Genomic DNA, 20,629 nt, shown 5'->3' on the forward strand with positions numbered 1-20,629 from the left:
TCTCTCCTCCTCCTCTTCTTCTCTATCATTTGTCCACTTCTCTTTGTCTCCCTTCCCCTACCTTTCCCGGATCCCTTCACGCTCTATGAAGCCCTTGGACCAACATGACCACCCTCAATTTTTGCTCTATTAACATACGGGGTTTTAATACTCCTCAAAAGCGTTCACAGGTCCTGTATTCTATGCACAAAAAAAAGGTTCAGATTCTTCTACTACAGGAGACGCATTTCAAGAAAGATCATGTACCCATACTACGAGATAGATTTTATCCAGTATGGTTTCACAGCGTTAACCCAGAGGCCAGATCTAAAGGAGTATCGATTGCACTCCATAAACACTTAGTGCACACCATAGTCGACTCCTGTATAGACGAGCAGGGTCGTTATATATTTCTTAAACTGAAGGTCGCAAATTCGATGTTTACAATCGCAAACTGGTACCTACCTAACACTAATCAGATCTCTACCTGTAGGGCCCTTCTGACGCAGCTATCTGATTTTGCAGAGGGGACATTGGTGGTTGGCGGTGACTTCAATTTTACTCTAGACCCAGCCATGGACTCCTCCTCTGGACGGAGCAATGTCCGCACTAAGGAACTTTGTGCCCTAAAGCGGACTTTTCACGCCCTCCGACTGATTGATGTATGGAGAATCCTAAACCCTCAAGGTAAGGACTACACATATTATTCCCCACCACACAACTCATACAGCAGGATAGACTTTTTTCTGGTAAGCCACGGAGCACTGGCTTGGCATCCCATTACAGAGATAGGGGAAATTTTTGGGTCCGACCATGCCCCAGTCTACCTATCCCTTCAGGTACCCTCCCTCCCCCAGCGCTCATGGACCTGGAGGTTAAACAACAACTTACTCAAAGACAATCTCTGCCTAACGGAGTTGAGGGATGCAATCGACTCCTTTACGCAAGTCCATAGTTCTGACCCAACTTCTCAGCCTACCCAATGGGAGACCTTGAAGTGTGTCTTACGTGGAATACTGATTAAGCACGGCTCTAGGATCAAGAGGGAAAGAGCTGAAGAGATTGATAACTTGTTAACACAGATCCATGAGTTGGAAAATACACATAAACTGACACGTACCCCCACAGTTCTGGCTGACCTTGTCCTTAAACGAACGAACCTAAAAACCCTATTGGACCAGAAATTTCTCTGCCATAGAGCGAGAGTCAACCATTTTTATTATAATTCATCTGACAAATGTGGTCGTCCTTTGGCACGACTTTTGCATCCCCGGGCCAACACTTCATACATTCCATACATCAACACCAAAGGAGACAAAAGATATGATCCAACAGAGATCCTGGAGGTCTTTCGGTCTTACTACGAAGACCTATGTAATACTAAAGGGCAGTATGCGGAGCTCCCACCCACTGACCTGGCAGATAAAATCGGGAGATATATACAAGAGACAGCCTTGCCCTCCATAGATAGCAATGTTATAGAGACCCTGGAGGAGAATATATCGGAATCCGAAATCTGTAACGCAATTCAAATTACTCCCTCAGGTAAATCCCCTGGCCCCGACGGGTTCACCCCGGCTTTTTACAACTTGCTTAAGGACCAATTAGCCCCGATAATGGCCAAAACATTTAATTCTATTGATGAAGACATAAGGCTAACCCCTCAGTCTCTGAAAGCACACATTAGCGTGATCCCCAAACCGGGGAAAGACCCATTATTAGCTGCAAACTATCGCCCTATCTCATTATTGAACGTGGATCTAAAACTTTACTCTAAGATTTTGGCTGATAGATTGTCCCCTTTTTTGCCCTCCGTCATTAACACAGACCAGGTGGGGTTTGTCAAAGGCCGCGAAGCAAGAGACAATACAATTAAAACTCTGTCTCTTATTGCTAAAGCTAAAAGCAATTCGATCCCGCTGGGTCTCCTAGCCATCGATGCTGAGAAAGCGTTTGACAGAGTCCATTGGGGATTTCTGAGGGCAGCATAGGGTCAGTTGGGACTGGGACCCCGATTTATACAGAAAATTGGCGCTTTATATGATAACCCAACCGCTAAGGTCAGGGTTAATGGGGCTTTATCCTCCTCCTTTGCTATACGAAACGGGACCAGACAGGGCTGCCCCTTATCCCCGCTTTTGTATGTAGTCATCATGGAACACTTAGCTTACACTTTCAGGGGGAATAGTAACATCAAGGGACTCAAGATCGGGGATGCCCATCATAAAATCGCATTATATGCAGATGATCTCCTGCTCCTGTTATACATCTCTCAACCTCATATATCGATCCCGTCTATAATGATGGAATTCGAACGATTCGGCCTCCTTAGTAACTTTAAAGTTAATCTATCAAAATCAGAAGCCTTAAATATCTCTTTGACCCAAACTGAAGTTTCCCGGGCAGTGTCTAACTTCCCATTCAAATGGAGACCTTCGGCTATTAAATATTTGGGTATTTCAATCCCAGCGGACCTCTCCAAACTATATACACTTAATCACTTACCACTACTAGAAGGTACAATCAAGAACTTAAAGTCTTACAGGGGACTGAAATTGTCTTGGATGGGCAGGATGAATGTCCTTAAAATGGATATCCTGCCACGCTTTTTGTACTACTTTCAAACCATCCCCATTTCTCCTCCCAGTAGTTTTTTTTCGTACCCTTCAATTTGCTATTATCCGATTCATATGGGTAAAATTAAACCAAGAATCAACTTACGCACTCTTACTCTTCCAAGGGAGTGTGGAGGAGCGGGCCTTCCTAACTTCAGAGTCTACATGCAGGCTGCAGCCTTGACCCGTATATTAGACTGGCATTTCAACAGTGACTCTAAGCAATGGATACGGGTAGAGCAAGAAGGACTGGAGGTCCCTCTCAAACACCTCCCTTGGATACCTCCTTCAGATGTTCCTAGCGTGGGGACGCTTTCAGATTTTATCAAAGAAACGCTCAAAGTTAGTCACATAGTATCCAAAAAAATGTCCCCTCCACAGCCAGTAAGTCCCCTCGCTTCCTTATTCTATACTCCATCATTTCGCCCTGGATATAAACAGAGAAACTACTTCGGCTGGAGGGCGGAGGAAGACATCCGCTTGGGGCACATACTGATTGATGGTAAATTACCCTCATTCCAAACCTTTCGGACACAACTCCCGTCTAGAAGTTCACAATGGCTGGAGTTCCTCCAACTACGGGCATTTGTCTCTCCGGGGAGAACAGTCGGTCGAGTCCGGGGCACTTGTAGTGCCTTTGAGGAACTGTTTACTAAAAACATCCCGCCCGAACACACAGTCTCCCTTCTGTACGGTATCCTTATCAGAGTTGGGGTCTCAGGCAAACGAGGCTACAATTGGCTTGGGAAAAGGAGCTGAAGCAACACTTCTCTCCTGATGAGTGGAAGAAATGTTTCTTATTTACTCATAAATTGTCAGTCACATGCTCTGCAGGGGAGAAAAATTGTAAGATTTTGACACGTTGGTACCAGTTTCCGTCTAAACTACATATTATATTCCCTTCAGTGTCCGCGATGTGCTGGAGATGTCGGCAAGACGTCGGTACAATGACACATATCTGGTGGGAGTGTGATGGAATAAAACAGTTTTGGGGAAAGGTCCTTGCTAATTATCAGCTTATAACTGGGAAGGCAGTGGATAACTGCCCCAATATAGTCCTCCTCTCTATGTTACCACACTCAATTGCTTATCATAAGAGAGACATACTCCGCTTCTGCCTGGCGGCGGCGCGCTCCGTCATACCTAGGTACTGGGAGTCCTCCATGATTCCTCCTATCTCGGAGTGGTACTCTGAAATGGCAAACATATATAGGATGGAGGAGCTCTCTGCCGACATTGCGGGTACTAGAGACAAATTTTGCAGGACCTGGGGAGAATGGATCCTATTTAAAGATTCTTCAGATTTTGTTAAACTGTTTGATGGAGCCATGACATCTTATTAGATTGGTGGAGTAAAGCATGGTCAGGGATGAACCGGACAAGAATGTAGTATCACCGATTCTCAGACGACAGAGAGCGCCCCCTCCCTCCCTAATCAAATCAAATTACCCACCCCTTTCCCTTGTGTGTCTGTCTTCATATTCCCAGCTTACGCACACTGCTACCTACCTCCCCCCCACTTCCCCTTCTAATTTTCCTCCCCCCTTTCTTTCCTTTTTCTTCTCTCTCTCTCTTCTCCTTCCCTTTTCCTGGGTTTATTAAGGTTTATAGATGAAAAGTGTTCATTATTCGGTCAAATTGAGACAGATTGAGAAAACCTCATTTCTTTACTATGCAATATATATAAAGTTTGACATGTCAGTCATTCAGTTTCACATGCTGTATATGTATAATATAATATGTTTACAATAAAAATAGATTGAACATAAAAGTACACTGGAGTTTCTGTTCTGCTTCATAGACTGTTTGCACCCAGCGCTACAAAGAACTGATTGGTGGGGGTGTCAGGTGTCGGACCCCACCAATCTGATCTGATATTGATGGTCTATGTAAAGGGTTATAATGGTGTAAAACCCCTTTTCAGGTATTTAGGAATAAATTGATAACTAATGACGTTTTATTTCCAGAGAACCCCTTCAAGACGTTTAATATTGTATATAGAAGAGACCAGACTCAGGTTCAGTTTTTGCTCTTACGTTTATTGCTCATTTTGAGATCGTAATACATTCTGATATAAAATAGAAGTTTATGACGATTAGTCGAGGGCCGAGGGGCTTCCATCACAACGTCATGGTTTAGTAATATCTAATAATTAGTACATGTTTTACATCCGTATCAATGAATGATTACGGTAATCATTTGTAATAATACATACAGTTTGTCGCTATTGAGAAAAGTAGGGGGCTCAGGAGCTTATCTGATCCACCGCAGGAGTCAGCTGTAATGTGTCTTGCTTCTAGTTTGGGGTTGTGACCATTGTGTCTTAAATTTTACTTCTTTTTCTTCTGTTTCTATTGTTTGCCAGCTGTAAAATAACATAAATAATACACAATGAATATCGTTACCAATTCTCCATATGGAACCATAAGAAATAAAAGTATAAAAACATTTGTACATAAATTTGCATATATACAGAACTGTGCAAAATTATTAGGCAGATGTAGAAAACAACACTGCAGAGTAAGAACACTTTCAAAATAAAAGTGTTATAGTGTGACCATCGTTTTAATTTTTTCATAGATTATTAGTAGACAAGAAAATAAGAAACTTTGTAATATATCTTTTTAGAGAAATTGTCATTCTTTCTCCTCCTGGACTGATCATTCATTGTCAAAATTCTTAATTTAAGGAGTAAAATTTGTATTCAGTGAAGGGAGATTATTACATTACTGACATAGATGACAATTGGTGCTCATAAGATTCTATGTAAATTGGAGGAGGGCGGGGCTAGAGGCAGAGCTCCTCCTCCCCTCTTCTATCTACAAATAATCTCATCAATCTTACCCATTTCTTGGTGTCCTTGATGCTGAGAAATCAAGGCGGTAACGTATCCATCATGTAAGGAGGTGTCTGATCGGCTCCAAATTTATTCTGCAGCCGGAGAACGACCCCCAACATCCAGCCAATGTCATTAAAAGGGTGACCACTTTATCTTTACTCTAACAGATGTGTTGTGGACATGATATTGTCTACATCTACTATTATACAAATATGACAGGTTCTTCTAGTCCAGCTTTCCTCACTGACTGCACAGCTATCCAGTCCATACAATATCTGCTGGTGGAGAAGCATCCGACCAGACAGCTGACAACTAAACTGCAAAATTGTATAAAAGAAAAATTGTATGGAATTGAGTAGTAGACTAAGCTAAGTATGGGAGTCCTGCACAAAAATGCAGTGTACTCCTGCAAGCTCCATTCCCTCAGAAATAACATCATTTGTGATGTAGACTCTGAGTGCGCAGGGGTCGGGCAGTAGAATAACCCATGTGATTGGCAAATAGGACATCATGCTGACCACATCGTGTGGAAAAAGAGCAGAAACAGCCTCATACGAGTGCTTAATTATTAGATGAAGTGCCAACATATTCACTAGCGCTGCACAAACTGTCCCAAAGGGGTTTGCCTTTTACTTTTCCCTATTTTAGGCACATATTTAATGTTACACACTTTTCTCGGATCTGGACTTTACTCTCCGATAATCTGTGTTGTGCTCAACCTCAGGATTTGCAGGTGGCTCAGCATGCTCCCATGTGATCGAATGCCTAGGCCTTTATTAAGCCAGCTTTACACGTTGCAATTAGTTGTACAATCGCATTTGCGATGTGACACGCCCAGGTTGCATACTGGATCTTAAGAGATTGCACGTAGGTCATTCATTTGCTGTCACACGAGCGTTAGTAGTCTTTGTTAAATTGATCAATTTTGTGTGCGATCCTTTAGATCATGTGTTCTGTGACGTGTGCATTGGGCACCCTTTTTTTTTTTATATTTATTGACTTGCCAAGCGTGTGTAATATGTAGGGATGCGTTTTTACTATGTCATCTGCCATTCAGCTCTGCTACATGGCCGCTGACAACAGCCATGTAGCAGAGCTGAATGGCAGATGACAGCAGACACAGAAAGAGCCGCACTGTCAGAATGAATTTGGGTGAACTTCACCCGGCTTCATTGTCATGCTGCGGCTCTGTCCGTCCTGATTAGCGGTCACCCGTGAAGGACTCACCGGTGACCGCTAAACTCCTGAGTAACTGAATTGAGCAGCCCTCTCTCATATACTCACCGATCATATACGAGATTGTTTAATGGGCGGCCGGCTTTTTCAAAATAGTAAAAGCCGCCGGAGCAGTGTGAATGCCGTGCAGCGCCCCTGCCACTGGTGGTGGCCTCTCTTTGCGTACCGGTCCGGTACCGCCAGGCCACCACCCGTCCACGGTCCTTACGGTAGACTCCAATCGGCCACTCCTGCAGACGGTCACCACCGTCTGCCAACCTTGCTGCTCCGTCCGGGCCACGCACCTGGACGCACTTCAGACTGTTTGTTTGCTCTTGTGCCACTTCACTTCCTCACTCCTCCAACTCCTGAACTAATCTGACTCTTTTCCCTCCTCCAGGACTGTGAACTCCTTGGTGGGCGGAGACCAACCGCCTGGCTCCACCCCCTGGTGTGGACATCAGCCCCTGGAGGAAGGTAACAAGGGTTACGGCGGTGTATTCTGCAGCTCCTGTCACCTGCATGCAGCAGAACTGGAAGTGCTTTATCGGGCTTATTAAAGTGGTTAACCAGGGTATATGTTTGTGTTTTTTATTTCTAATAAAGGATTTTTTCGGGTGTGTGTGTTTATTTACTGTCACTTACAGATTAATCATGGAAGGTATCTCCTGGAGACGCCTGACATGATTAGTCTAGGACTTATTGGCAGCTTTGGGCTGCCAATAACTCCTTATTACCCCGATTTGCCAACGCACCAGGGCAAATCGGGAAGAGCCGGGTACAGTCCCAGAACTGTCGCATCTAATGTATGCGGCAATTCTGGGCGGCTGTTGGCTGATATTGTTAGGCTGGGGGGCTCCCCATAACATGGAGCTCCCCATCCTGAGAATACCAGCCTTCAGCCGTATGGCTTTATCTGGCTGGTTTTAAAATTGGGGGAGACCGCACGCCGTTTTTTTTTTATTATTTAATTATTTATTTCACTTCACAGTATAGGCACGCCCTCCGGCTGCTGTGATTGGGTGCAGTGAGACACCTGTCACTCAGCGTGGTGGGCGTGTCTCACTGTAACCAATCATAGGCGCCGGTGGGCGTGGAAAGCAGGGAATACGAGATTGTTTAATGGGCGGCCGGCTTTTTCAAAATAGTAAAAGCCGCCGGAGCAGTGTGAATGCCGTGCAGCGCCGCGCCGGGGATCGGTGAGTATGAGAGAGGGCGTAAGAGGGATAGACTGACATGGACAGAGAGTGAGGGACAGAGATAGTGAATGACAGACATAGATTAGTGAATGACAGACATTGTGAGGCACTTCAGAACACAGCTTTTCAGCTGCGCTCTGAAGCGGACCTTTTTTAAGCTGCGGTGCAGAGCGCACACCTGCGCACATAACCTCAGACACCAAAATCGTATGAGGGATGTCACACATTTCAATTGACTAGGTTCCTGCAACAAAACGTTCAATTCTAGACAAAGATACGATGTGTTTGCGATCAACGGTTTTGCGTTCAATCCTGATCGCACGTAGGTGTCACACGCAGATACCTCACAAACAAAGCCGGATGTGCGTCACTTACAACTTGACCCCAACGACGGATTGTGAGATATATTGAAGCGTGTAAAGTGGGCTTAAGGTTCACCAAGGTACACACCTGTGTCTTGGTATTAGGACTTTTAATGTTCCTTAGTCATGTCTGCCTGCGGCTTCCAGTAGCTCTGCTTCCATTCTCGTGTTGGTCTGTGGCTTCCTGAACCTCCGCTACTGATCTTCTGTCTGACTGTTGCTTCAGGTACCTCTGCTTCTGGTCTCCTTCCTACAGCTTCCAGTACCTGTGCCTATTGGTCTCCTGACTCGCTACGGCTTCCAGTAATTCTGATACCAGTCTCCTGTCTTCCTGCACCTTCCAGTACCTCTGCTACCGGTCTCTTTTCTGCCTGCAGTTTCCAGTACCTCAGTTGACTGTTTTCTGTCTGCCTGTAGCTTCTAGTAGCTTTTTTCAAGTCTCTTGCCTGTCTGAGGCTTCCAGTTCCTCTGCTACTGGTCTTCTGTCTGCCTGCAACGCCCAGTACCTCTGCTACCAGTCTCCTGCCTGCGGCTTCCATTAGTTCTGCTTACTGGTATCCTGACATCCCGCAGCTTCTAGTACCTCTACTGCAGATTGCCTGTCTGCCCGCAGCTTCTAGTAGCTCTGCTACCAATTTCCTGTCTACCTGAGGCTTCATTTTCTTCTGCTACTTGTTTCTCATGTGCCCCATCTCCCTGCTGCACCCATGCCCGTGCCAGTGTGCCCACCTGGACTTTGGGCTTGGAAATATCCACCTCACCAAGTGAGCCTAAAGGGTACTTTACATGCTGCGACATCGCCAGTGATCTCGTTAGCGATGTGAAATTCTAGATCGCAAGTGCGATCTTTTGAGATCGCACATAGGTCATTTTACGCATGTGCGATCTCGAAAGATCGCACTTGCGATCTAGAATTTCACATCGCTAACTAGATCGCTGGCGATGTCGCAGCATGTAAAGTACCCTTAACACTTGTTAGCCAGTTACTACCTTATATTGTTGGAGTGTGAGAGGAAGTTGGAGTAATCTAACACAAACAGAGAGCATACAACTCCAAACAGATATCCTTGGCCAGAAGTCGAAAATGCCCATATAAACATATACACCTCTTTTTGGTGAGTAGAAAACTTTATCTCTATAGTCGAAAATAATGAAATTAATTATGTATTATTTCTGGTTGTTAATTGTAAATTCCCGGAGAATAACTCACCACAGACTTGTATTGGTCCCGTTGTTTTTTCTATGTGATGCTCCAGGCTGGGATGCTGCGCTCTGCAGATGTACTCCACTCCATTATCTTTTTTGGATGGTGTGATTGTCAGGCTGGCGATGCAGCTGTACGTGTTGTCAGGCTGCCTCTCTGCAGTTGGTGTTGATTGCTCTATCTGTTCTTTTTTTTTTTGCTTCTTGTACCAGGTCACAGTGAGATTATCAGGGAAATATTGGGAGATTTTGCACTGTAATGTGGCCTCAGTGTTCACAAGGAAAACTCGTTTCACTATATCTTCAATGACTGGACGCCAGGGCAAATCTGGAAATAAATCACATAGCAATAACTGATGATGAATATTACTAAAGGGAAAATTATATTCATACTGGGCCCGATTCATCAAAGCTTTTATACTAAAAAAAACGGAGTTAGGCTGCTTTCACACTACGTTTTTTTAGCATGCGTCATGAACGTTTTTTTGCTGCAAAAGCGAATCCTGTTTTTGCAAAGAAAAAGCGCATGTGTTATTTTGCAGGATCCTGTCACTTTAAGTTTATGGGCGGGCATTGGAGTCATGTGATCGGGAGTGAGGGGATCTGAATGTGAAAGACTGGGAGCCGACATCTGACAGCTGTGGAGGCTCGTAACCAAGGTAAACATCGGGCAACTTGCTTGGATACCCGATATTTACATTGGTTACGAGCGTCTGCAGCTGCTAGGAGCAGGGCTGCCTTCTCCCTGCACACGTAACCAAGATAAACATCGGGTAACTAAGCCCGCGGTTACCCGATGTTTACCTTGGTTATGAGCGTCCTCCGCTCTCAGGTGGGGGAGAGTGGAGAGAGAGGGAGGGCGGGGGAGGGAGAGAGGGGGAGGGAGGGGGAGGGAGAGACTGATCACGCGAGGCTGGTTTCTGTGCATGCTCAGTAGAGCAAGCAGGATCCTGTCTATCAGCACACCAGCGTTCACATGCGTTTGCATGCAGTTTAGTCAGGATCCAGCAATTTGCAGTATTTGAACGCAGCTCAAAAACGCTACAAGTAGCGTTTTTGAAAAAAGTTAAAAACTGCAAGTCGCTGGATCCTTACTATAACTCACGCAAACGCATGTGAACGCATGTTGACACGAGTCCATTGCAAATGCATTGAAATTAAAACGCATTTGCACTGGATTCGTTATTGCGTTAAAAAAACGTTCATGACGCATGTTAAAAAAACGTAGTGTGAAAGCAGCCTAAAAGCTTGAAAAAGTTGCAATTTTGTCATAGCTCAGAGATGAGCTAACATTTTATAACTTTTGGAGTTTTCACACCACTTTCAGCAGCACCAAAATAGGGAAATCGGTTGCAATGTGGGATGGGCACTGCTGTGGTGCGACAGGCACAGTGAGAGTGGGACTGTGAAGCGGGGGCGGGACACCACAGCAGGTCTAATTCAGGAAGATGTGCGGTGTTCCTTATGCCAGAAATCTCTCTCCACTTGGGGACTGGAGTAAGATTTGTGACGAGGTGCACAAAAACTATGGTTGCAGAAAAAAACTGCAGTGTGCAAATCTGCCATTACTGCACTCAGCCGTCTGATTGGTGTGTACAGAGTTTTACCTTTTACTACGAGATCCTGGTGCTGAGGAGATGTCAGTGATTCGTGCTCCCAAGTCACTCGCACTCCGGAGGTGAAATAATCCCAGGGAACTTCACATTCACTTGTAGCATCAAATGTCTGTTCATCATCCGTCTGTACAGGGTTCATGGTGGAGTTTGTCAGTTTATTTCCTCCGTATGTCCAAGAAATCTTAACATATGCTGGGTAAAACTTTCTTAACTTCATGCAGCACCGCACTTTGCCTGATTCACTGAGAGTGAACGTCACCGGCTTCTCCATCTGTGGAATCACTGGGAATAAATATGAAAAATATAAAGAATAAAGCAGGGAAAGAAGACTGTGGAAATTGTTAAACAAGGAACCCAACTTGCTATTTCATGGTAAATAAAAAAATAATCTTTAGTGAATACAAAAAAAAAACTGGCAGAAGGATTTTCCCTTTTTCGTTTACCACCAGCGCTGTATGTAATGTGCTGGATTCATGCCCAGGAAGGTGTGCAAGCGACTGCCCAACCTCATTGACCTCTGATTTGATGTTGATGACCCATATTAATGAGTACACAACCCCTTCCTTCAAATCAAATGTGAAGCCCCACAGGTGTTGTGTCAGTGCATTACCTTCAGGGACTCCACTCGGCTGGATCTGGTCACAGGTAGGAGATCTTCTTCTTGTCGTGACGCCACTCTCAGAATTGCGGTCAGTAGGGACCGCCACTGCAGGTTGAGGGACGCCTGGGGCTGATGGTGAGTGCAGTTAGTTGGAATAGCCTCCTGAGAGTGAGGCAAGCCCCAGGGCCCTGTATAGGTGCGTAGTACCACAAGGCGCAGAATGACTCAACACAGGCAGGATGTCTTTCAGGGTTTTTACTCACAGTTGATGGCAGGGTGAGTGACCCGGGCGTAGCTGGGATGAACCAAGTGGAAACCAGGTGTCCTTCAGGCTGACTTGTGAGGGTGACTACTAACTCGCCTTCCTTAGCCCTTGGTGGTTTGGGGTAACCCCGACTTTGAGTCCCTATGGGGGTCACCCAGGGAAGATGCTGCAGCCTCTCTCCCCTTCGTTTGCCGTGTGCTTGTCGCCTGGGCCAGATCACTCCAGCTTCTTGCCTCCTGTGACCTATGGGCCCTAACTGTGGCTACGTGGCTGCGGCTTTTAGGTGTTGTGGTGTGGGCTTTGAGGGCCCCACACCGGCAGGTTTAGCAAGGAAAGTTGGATCTATCCCCGCTCCGGGATCTGCCGCCCGTTTGGGCCTGGTTCTCCCTAGCAGTCTCCTTACTTCCCACTCTGTGCTCTCTCTCTAGCTGGAGATGGGTTTCGGGTAGCACTCCTAGTTGACCGTTCTCCCCCGTCGGTAGCCACTGCGCGGACGCTGTCAGACTACAGCAGCCCAGGGGAAGGGGTCAGCTCCTCGGAGCTCCCTGGACTCTGCTCTGAACCGGCTCACATCTGGGACCTTCACTGCTGCTCCTGTCTGAGCTTCACTTTCCTGCTCCTCACTCCTCCACACTCTGCTGCAGACTCTAGACTGTTTACTCCTCCTTTTCTTTTCCCTTTTGTGCCTGCCTACGCCACCTAGCAACCAGGCTCTCTTACCACACCCCTTGAGAGGAGATGGAGGCTTTTGGCCCCCTCCACTATTCCAGTGAAGGTGAAGGCTTTTCCCCCTCCTGGGATCCCCAGGGGTCCTCTCATGGGTACATGTGTGAGGCCTGATCACTATGCGCCTGTGTTCCACACCCCGGTCAGCCTTCTGGATTACCTGTATTGTACTGTCCCCAGCATGGGTGCAGTACTCAGTGGTGCCTGACCAGGTCAGGGGCGCCACATTCCCCCTTAGTTATCACCAGCACGTCCTCGGGCTGCAAGACAACATTTTAAAATGCATAAAACATTAAAACATGTAAAACATTTTAAAAGCACCAGGTACCATACATCACCACCCTCCACCCACAAGTCCGTTAACCCACCCAAAACCCTCTCACGTTGGCCGCGCCTTCAGCCACTTCTGGCAGGATGTAGAGGCGGCTTTCATGGGCTGGTGGTTTCAGGGTATACCTGGCCTGGTGGATCCGCGCCTTCAGCCTCTTCTGGCAGGATGTAGAGGCGGCCTCCACAGTTGGTGCTGACCAGGTACCCTCTTTGTGGTGGAGAGCCAGGCCCCATAAACAGGCATGCTCTCTGGTCGCAGGTGAGCCAAGGCCCTATATACGGACGGGCTCCTCCTGGTTGCAGACGAGCCAAGCCCCTAAACAGGCTGACTCTGGTGGTGGTGGTGCCCTCTGGTGTAACTATTTACACTGCGAGAGTTTGTGGCTATAGCCAGTTCATAGCCTTAAGGTTCATTTCTCACATGAGTTTATGTGGGCACATACTTGAACTTTTAAAACGTTGCAAAACAAACTTTCCAACTGGTCAAAACTTGCTTACTTTACTTGAACTTATGCAGACTCCTCTTCACCAGGGCTTGGGCCTGTAGGGCTGCGGCACCTGTTGGTTTCTTGACCTTTTTCCTCATCTGTAGTGGTCTCATCATTAGGTCTTTGGTCTTTTCTTTCTTTATTACTGTCTTTCCTTTCTTCTTTGGGACATGGTACTACATCTAGCGCGTACCAGCCTCTTTCGCCTCGATGCAGGGTAAACTGTACAGAGTCTCCCATTTTTAAGTTTCTGCCAGGGTGTCCTCTGGGCAGATTAGCTCTGACGTCTCTCCTATTGACAAAAATGCCTTCTTTGATACCAGGTGCTACGATGAACCCGTATCCTGACTTTAGGCTGAAGTCCTCCACTACTCCTCTACAAAGGGGTCCTCTGACCTGGGCTTTGGACCTTCTCAGGAACCGTTTTTCTTGTAGGTCTCTGGCCGTGACTTCTCTCTGCTCTGGGGATGGCGGTGCAGGGAAAGACTGGGTTCTACTGCGGCGCTGTATCTTGCGGGTTGGATTCTGCGAAGTGCAGCTTACAAGCTCCCAGGTGAGGTTGCTGGATAAATCTTCTTCAGCAGACGGTGTCAGGTCTTCTTCATCCCAGCGGGAATATGGCAACATCTCCGGCTCTGGTCATGGATCCACTGCTGGTGGCTCCTGAGTCAGCTCCTCAGCTTCCTGGCCTCCCCTCCCCCTTAGTTCTTCTGAGCACTCCTTTGGTGGCAGTGCTGGGGATGGACTTTCTTCAGCAGGCCCAGGCGGGGGACTCTTTGGCGTGGTTGCTGCAGGGGTTGCTGGAATCCTCTTGGGGGTATGCGGAGGGGGCATGTACTGGTCCACCAACCATTGTGGAAACTTGGCCTCCATGTCAGCCTTTAGCTGCCAGTATGCGGGGTCCTCCCCCAGCGTGGGCTTTCCAGCAGGGACCTCTTTGGACTGGGGAGCGGTGTCTGCTCTGGCCTTGCAGGCCGGGGAAAATGGTGATGCAATCTCTTGGCGGGCCGCGCCTGGCATGGTGGCGGCCTGGTCTTGGCGGGCCGCGCCCTGTATGGCGGCGGCCTGGTCTTGGCGGGCCGCGCCCTGTATGGCGGCGGCCTGGTCTTGGTGGGCCGCGCCCTGTATGGCGGCGGCCTGGTCTTGGCGGGCCGCGCCCTGTATGGCGGCGGCCTGGATCGGCGTCGCAGCTGCGATGGGATCTGTGCAGGCTGGGCTGGGCGTCGCTGCAGGGACCGGGTCTTGGTGGGCCGAGCAAGGCATCGCTGCGGCGGCCGGGGCTTGGCGGGCCGAGCAGGGCATCGCTGCGGCGGCCGGGTCTTGGCGGGCCGAGCAGGGCATCGCTGCGGCGGCCGGGTCTTGGCGGGCCGAGCAGGGCATCGCTGCGGCGGCCGGGGCTTGGCGGGCCGAGCAGGGCATCGCTGCGGCGGCCGGGGCTTGGCGGGCCGAGCAGGGCATCGCTGCGGCGGCCGGGGCTTGGCGGGCCGCACCTGGCGTGGCTGCGGCCTGGCTCAGCGTCGCCGCGCCGGGCGCCTCTCCAGGGACCGCGGGCGTGGCAGCAGGGGTCGGGGCATCCGGGCCGGCAGGGGTAATACTGGACTCACCCATCGGTGGCAGCATCGGGGTCTGAGTCGTCGCCGTCCGGTCCGGCACCCGTCGTGCGGTTCCCCTCTCATAGGCCTGAACCGCGGCAGCCATCTCCAGAAGTTCCATGCGTTCTTCCCTGATCTGCTCCACGACCCGGGTCTCCAGTCGGTCGCAGAACTGGGCCAGCTCCCGATACCACCAGGCAGCGGAGCCCGGTTCTGGGTTTCTGCGGTCAGACGCCATTTCTTCTGCGCCCTCTTCTGCCCGATTTCCCAGCAGTGGACTCGCCGTTGCCTCTAGTAGCAAGCTGTTCAGTTTCCGCTCTGCCTCTTTCAGCAGCTCCTTTCCCAGCAGCAGGCTTCTGGCTCCCTTTCTGTCCCGACGTCTCTGGACGCTTCCGCTTTCTTCACAAGCGAGGTCAGAACTCTGCAGGGGATCTCTGGGTAGCCACACCTCTTCGTGGGCGGTAACTTCTTCCAGCGCGGGCTGCTGTTGTTTTTCAGCGCGCTTTTCATGGTGGCAATATGGCGGCGCTTCCAATTTTCCAAGCGGACCGCCCAGGCACATGGTCACCTGTCTGAACAGGTCTAGTCCTTATCCTGTTCGTGACGCCAGATGTGAAGCCCCACAGGTGTTGTGTCAGTGCATTACCTTCAGGGACTCCACTCGGCTGGATCTGGTCACAGGTAGGAGATCTTCTTCTTGTCGTGACGCCACTCTCAGAATTGCGGTCAGTGGGGACCGCCACTGCAGGTTGAGGGACGCCTTGGGCTGATGGTGAGTGCAGTTAGTTGGAATAGCCTCCTGAGAGTGAGGCAAGCCCCAGGGCCCTGTATAGGTGCGTAGTACCACAAGGCGCAGAATGACTCAACACAGGCAGGATGTCTTTCAGGGTTTTTACTCACAGTTGATGGCAGGGTGAGTGACCCGGGCGTAGCTGGGATGAACCAAGTGGAAACCAGGTGTCCTTCAGGCTGACTTGTGAGGGTGACTACTAACTCGCCTTCCTTAGCCCTTGGTGGTTTGGGGTAACCCCGACTTTGAGTCCCTATGGGGGTCACCCAGGGAAGATGCTGCAGCCTCTCTCCCCTTCGTTTGCCGTGTGCTTGTCGCCTGGGCCAGATCACTCCAGCTTCTTGCCTCCTGTGACCTATGGGCCCTAACTGTGGCTACGTGGCTGCGGCTTTTAGGTGTTGTGGTGTGGGCTTTGAGGGCCCCACACCGGCAGGTTTAGCAAGGAAAGTTGGATCTATCCCCGCTCCGGGATCTGCCGCCCGTTTGGGCCTGGTTCTCCCTAGCAGTCTCCTTACTTCCCACTCTGTGCTCTCTCTCTAGCTGGAGATGGGTTTCGGGTAGCACTCCTAGTTGACCGTTCTCCCCCGTCGGTAGCCACTGCGCGGACGCTGTCAGACTACAGCAGCCCAGGGGAAGGGGTCAGCTCCTCGGAGCTCCCTGGACTCTGCTCTGAACCGGCTCACATCTGGGACCTTCACTGCTGCTCCTGTCTGAGCTTCACTTTCCTGCTCCTCACTCCTCCACACTCTGCTGCAGACTCTAGACTGTTTACTCCTCCTTTTCTTTTCCCTTTTGTGCCTGCCTACGCCACCTAGCAACCAGGCTCTCTTACCACACCCCTTGAGAGGAGATGGAGGCTTTTGGCCCCCTCCACTATTCCAGTGAAGGTGAAGGCTTTTCCCCCTCCTGGGATCCCCAGGGGTCCTCTCATGGGTACATGTGTGAGGCCTGATCACTATGCGCCTGTGTTCCACACCCCGGTCAGCCTTCTGGATTACCTGTATTGTACTGTCCCCAGCATGGGTGCAGTACTCAGTGGTGCCTGACCAGGTCAGGGGCGCCACACAAACAAGAAGTATAGTTGACCGAACTCTTTCCTTAGTTGCCTTCTCGACATCCTATAGAGGACTCAGGGCTTAGGGGTACTTTGCTCGCTGCGACATCGCTACCGCAATATCGTCGGGCTCAAATCAAAAGTGACGCATATCCGGCGCCGGTAACGACGTCACAACGTGTAAAGCCTAGATGCGCCGATAAACAATCGCAAAAGCGTCGAAAATCGGTGATCTGTGTAACATCGGTCATTTTCATAATGTCACACCAATAGGAGATACGATGTTCCTCGTTCCTGCGACAGCACACATCACTGTGTGTGAAGCCGCAGGAGCGAGGAACATCTCCTTACCTGCCTCCACCGGCTATGCGGAAGGAAGGAGGTGGGCGGGATGTTTACGTCCCGCTCATCTCCGCCCCTCCGCTTCTATTGGCCGCCTGCCGTATGACGTCGCTGTGACGCCGCACGAACCGCCCCCTTAGGAAGGAGGCGGGTCGCCGGCCAAAGCGATGTCGCAGGGCAGGTAAGTCCGTGTAAAGCTGCCGTAGCCATTATGTTCGCTACGGCAGCTATCACAAGATATCGCATGTGTGACGGGGGTGGGTACTATCACGCTCGATATTGCTATCATCGGCTAGCGATGTCGCAGCGTGCAAAGTACCCCTTAGTCTCCCGCTGAACAGTTCCATCTTTAGTTAGTGGTTGATCAAACGATCATCCTGCACTAAAGAGGGCGTGACTTACTGTAGCTACTTTTTGTCCTATTGCAGACTGGCAAGAAGGGGGAGGCTCCTGCTGCAGCCAGTGGAGAGGAGAGGGGTATAGCTGAGCTCCTTGGATCCATAGAATATTTTATTTGTGCATTCATTATATTTAGTGCTTAATTAATGATGAGCAAAATACAATTTCCTTGTAAGTTTTATGTTTTTGGGGTTTTTTTAAATCTTTTTAGAATTAGCAGTTTTTGTACTTATGTTTATTGCGATAATTGGCAACAAGAGTCCACAACTAATCGTCTACATCTCAATGTGACCTTTTTAGGCTATGTACAGTTTTTAGTAAATGTACAGTACTCACGTGATATGAGGAGGGGTCCTGCGCTTCTCTCTATAGGGGCTTCCATATTGGGGTGCGTTACTTTACACATAATCCAAGCCCCATGATGACGTCTGAGTAATAGCTGGATGAGTAATTTGGCCTTGTAGTATTCTCTATCAGAATATTGCTTCTTTTTTAACTTGCTCTTGTAGCCTTTTTTGTTCTCTTCTACAGAGATATAGTCATTGCTTCCTTTCTCTTTTACAAACCAGTACACAAAGGGTTTTTCTGATAATCCACTGATGTCACAATGCAGCTTTGCATCTTTATTTTGTATCATAGTTGGTGTGAATATTTCACTGACTGTTGGGCGCCCAGGAAAACCTATAAATATAGAGAAAGCTCATATGGAGGATTTGAGGATTTTTGGTGTTTTTGCATAAATAGTAGCTGAGCTGCTGAGATTTGCTGTGCAGTAATTTAGGCGGCTAAAGATATTATAAGACACTTAAATAGTCTAGAAAAGGAATAATCCCCGGTGTTATTGAACGCCTTGAAGATGAGGGTGTTGTAAGCTGATTACACACCTCAAGTAGAGGTCGGATGAAGACTTGTTCATCTGACGGTTATTCATCCCTATTTCTGCCCAAAAAAGCTTGCACGCTTGTCTCGGTTGTGCTTCTTGTCGTAAGATCCGCTGTCAGACAACTCTAACTCTGGCGGCTGCCTATCTCCTCAAGGACAAACAGATCGGACATGTTGAAATACAGCAGTCTTATCTGACTTTACTGTCCAGCTGCCATGGGGGAGAGTCAGGAGGCCTTTATACTCATTAGATGGTCAAGCGGGTCCGGCCAACAGTCACCTAATGTGTATTGCCAGCTTCAGTGCTACTTGATTCTAGTCTGCAGGCTTCTGAGATACTTCTGTAAAGAAGCAGCTTTCTGTCCAAGAGAGAAGATTCTGAGCAGGTCTTATTGCTTACTCCAGTTTTAGCAGGGTCCAATGTGAATAATTTTATGTCATACAAGTTATAAAACCATATACATAGTACTTAACGGATTGTATAGGTTACATGATCTTCTGGTTGCGTGTTAAAAGTTTATTCACCATCTTCACGATCCTATCCCAATATGTAGTAGGTACTATAATAATAATATAATCTGCAAATACCTCCAATTAGAAATGTAGTATAGCTCTCCTGATTAGACATGTCACTTACCTTAGTTGCTCGGCATTACAGTAGCTTAGGTATCCATGGTTACGACCACAAACAACTAACTGTCTCTATATAATTGATCAAAACCATGCAATGCCCTGTACATGAGGTAAGAGACATGGCTAATCAGGAGAACTATACTACATTTCCAATTGGAGGTATGTGCTAATATTATTATTATTACACCTACAACATATTGGGAAAGGATCTCGTAGATGGGAATACTCCATTAAAGCTTCCATAGTCTAATGAACTATTGTATCTATTATTGAGGGAATCAAAGTACATTTATGTATAGATTAAATAGAATCTGTCACCAGGTTTTTGCTATATAATCTGAGAACAGCATGATGTAAAGGCAAGGAGCCTGATTCCAGCGATGTGTCACTTATTAGGCTGTTTGATGCTGTTTCAATAAAGTCAATTTTTTATCACCAGGATATTATCACTGGAGGATTAGGTGTCTCCTGGTACAACCACACCCTCAGCATTGATTGGCAACTTGCTGACAATGTACAGTGTACACAGGAAGCTGCCAATCAGTAGTGTGAGCTGGGTTATACCGAGAAAGCTGCCAATCGGTGATGTGGATGGGGCTTTGTAGAGAAATCAGCCAATCAGAGGTGTGGACGTAGTTATGCAGAGAAAGTGGACAATCAGTGGTGTGAGCGAAGTTATAAAGAGAAAACAGCCAATCAGTGGTGTGGGCAGGGTTGCACAGAGAAAGTTGCCAATCAGTGGTGACGGCAGAGCTTTGCAGAGAAACAGGCAATCAGTGGTGTGGGTGGGGTTATAAAGAGAAAGCTGCCAATCAGTGATGTAGGTGGGGTTATAAAGAGAAAGCAGCCAATCAGTGGTGTGGGTGGGGTTATAAAGAGAAAGCTGCCAATCAGTGGTGTGGGCAAGGTTACGCACAGCTCAGTATTCCAAGCTCTGCTAGATCTGCATCAGATCAAACTGTGATTTTATCACAACCGGTGCACCTAATAAACTAAGTGACACATTTCTGGAATCAGGGTCTCTGTCCCTATGTAATGCTGCTGTCAGATTACTTCACCAAAAACAGCTGCAGGTTCCCTTTCAGAGAAATGTGAATATATTCTTTTATCCTTTTGCATTACATAAAAAAAAACAAGAACACAACAGTCACAACATTGTATTTTCCAAGTCTTCTTACCGGCATCCCTTATGTACAGTTCTCTATTCTCTGCTTCTCTCAATGATTTGTGGTTCCAGGTTACCGCGATCCTAATGTCGGGGTCATCAATGTTCTGCTGAGTGACTCTGCACTCACTCCTCACATTCCATGTGGAGTCAGCGTTGTCTTCATAGGTTTCATTAGATTCTACAAAACTGTCAGTACCGCAGCTCCACCTGATATCTATAGACTTGGGGTAAAAACTCTGCAAATAGAGAGCACAGAGACCTTCCCCTCTCTGTGTGAGACACCATTGTATGGGGTCCTGCATCCTGGGAGAAGCTGGATAAAAAAATATTT

The 20,629-nt window shown here is 48.0% G+C and overlaps 1 gene segment (V, D, J or C); it reads right to left on the reverse strand.

Annotated features, from left to right (window-relative positions):
• Positions 1-4,648: 4,648 nt before the first annotated feature.
• On the reverse strand, positions 4,649-20,548 carry LOC142245621 (Ig gamma-1 chain C region secreted form-like). The segment is given in 5 exon segments: positions 4,649-4,959; positions 9,420-9,740; positions 11,020-11,310; positions 17,952-18,296; positions 20,309-20,548. Coding segments are annotated over 4 exon segments (927 nt in total).
• Between the last annotated feature and the right edge of the window lie 81 nt (positions 20,549-20,629).

Source organism: Anomaloglossus baeobatrachus, chromosome 7 (genome assembly GCF_048569485.1).
Source record: "Anomaloglossus baeobatrachus isolate aAnoBae1 chromosome 7, aAnoBae1.hap1, whole genome shotgun sequence".
NCBI classification, from domain to species: Eukaryota; Metazoa; Chordata; class Amphibia; order Anura; family Aromobatidae; genus Anomaloglossus; species Anomaloglossus baeobatrachus.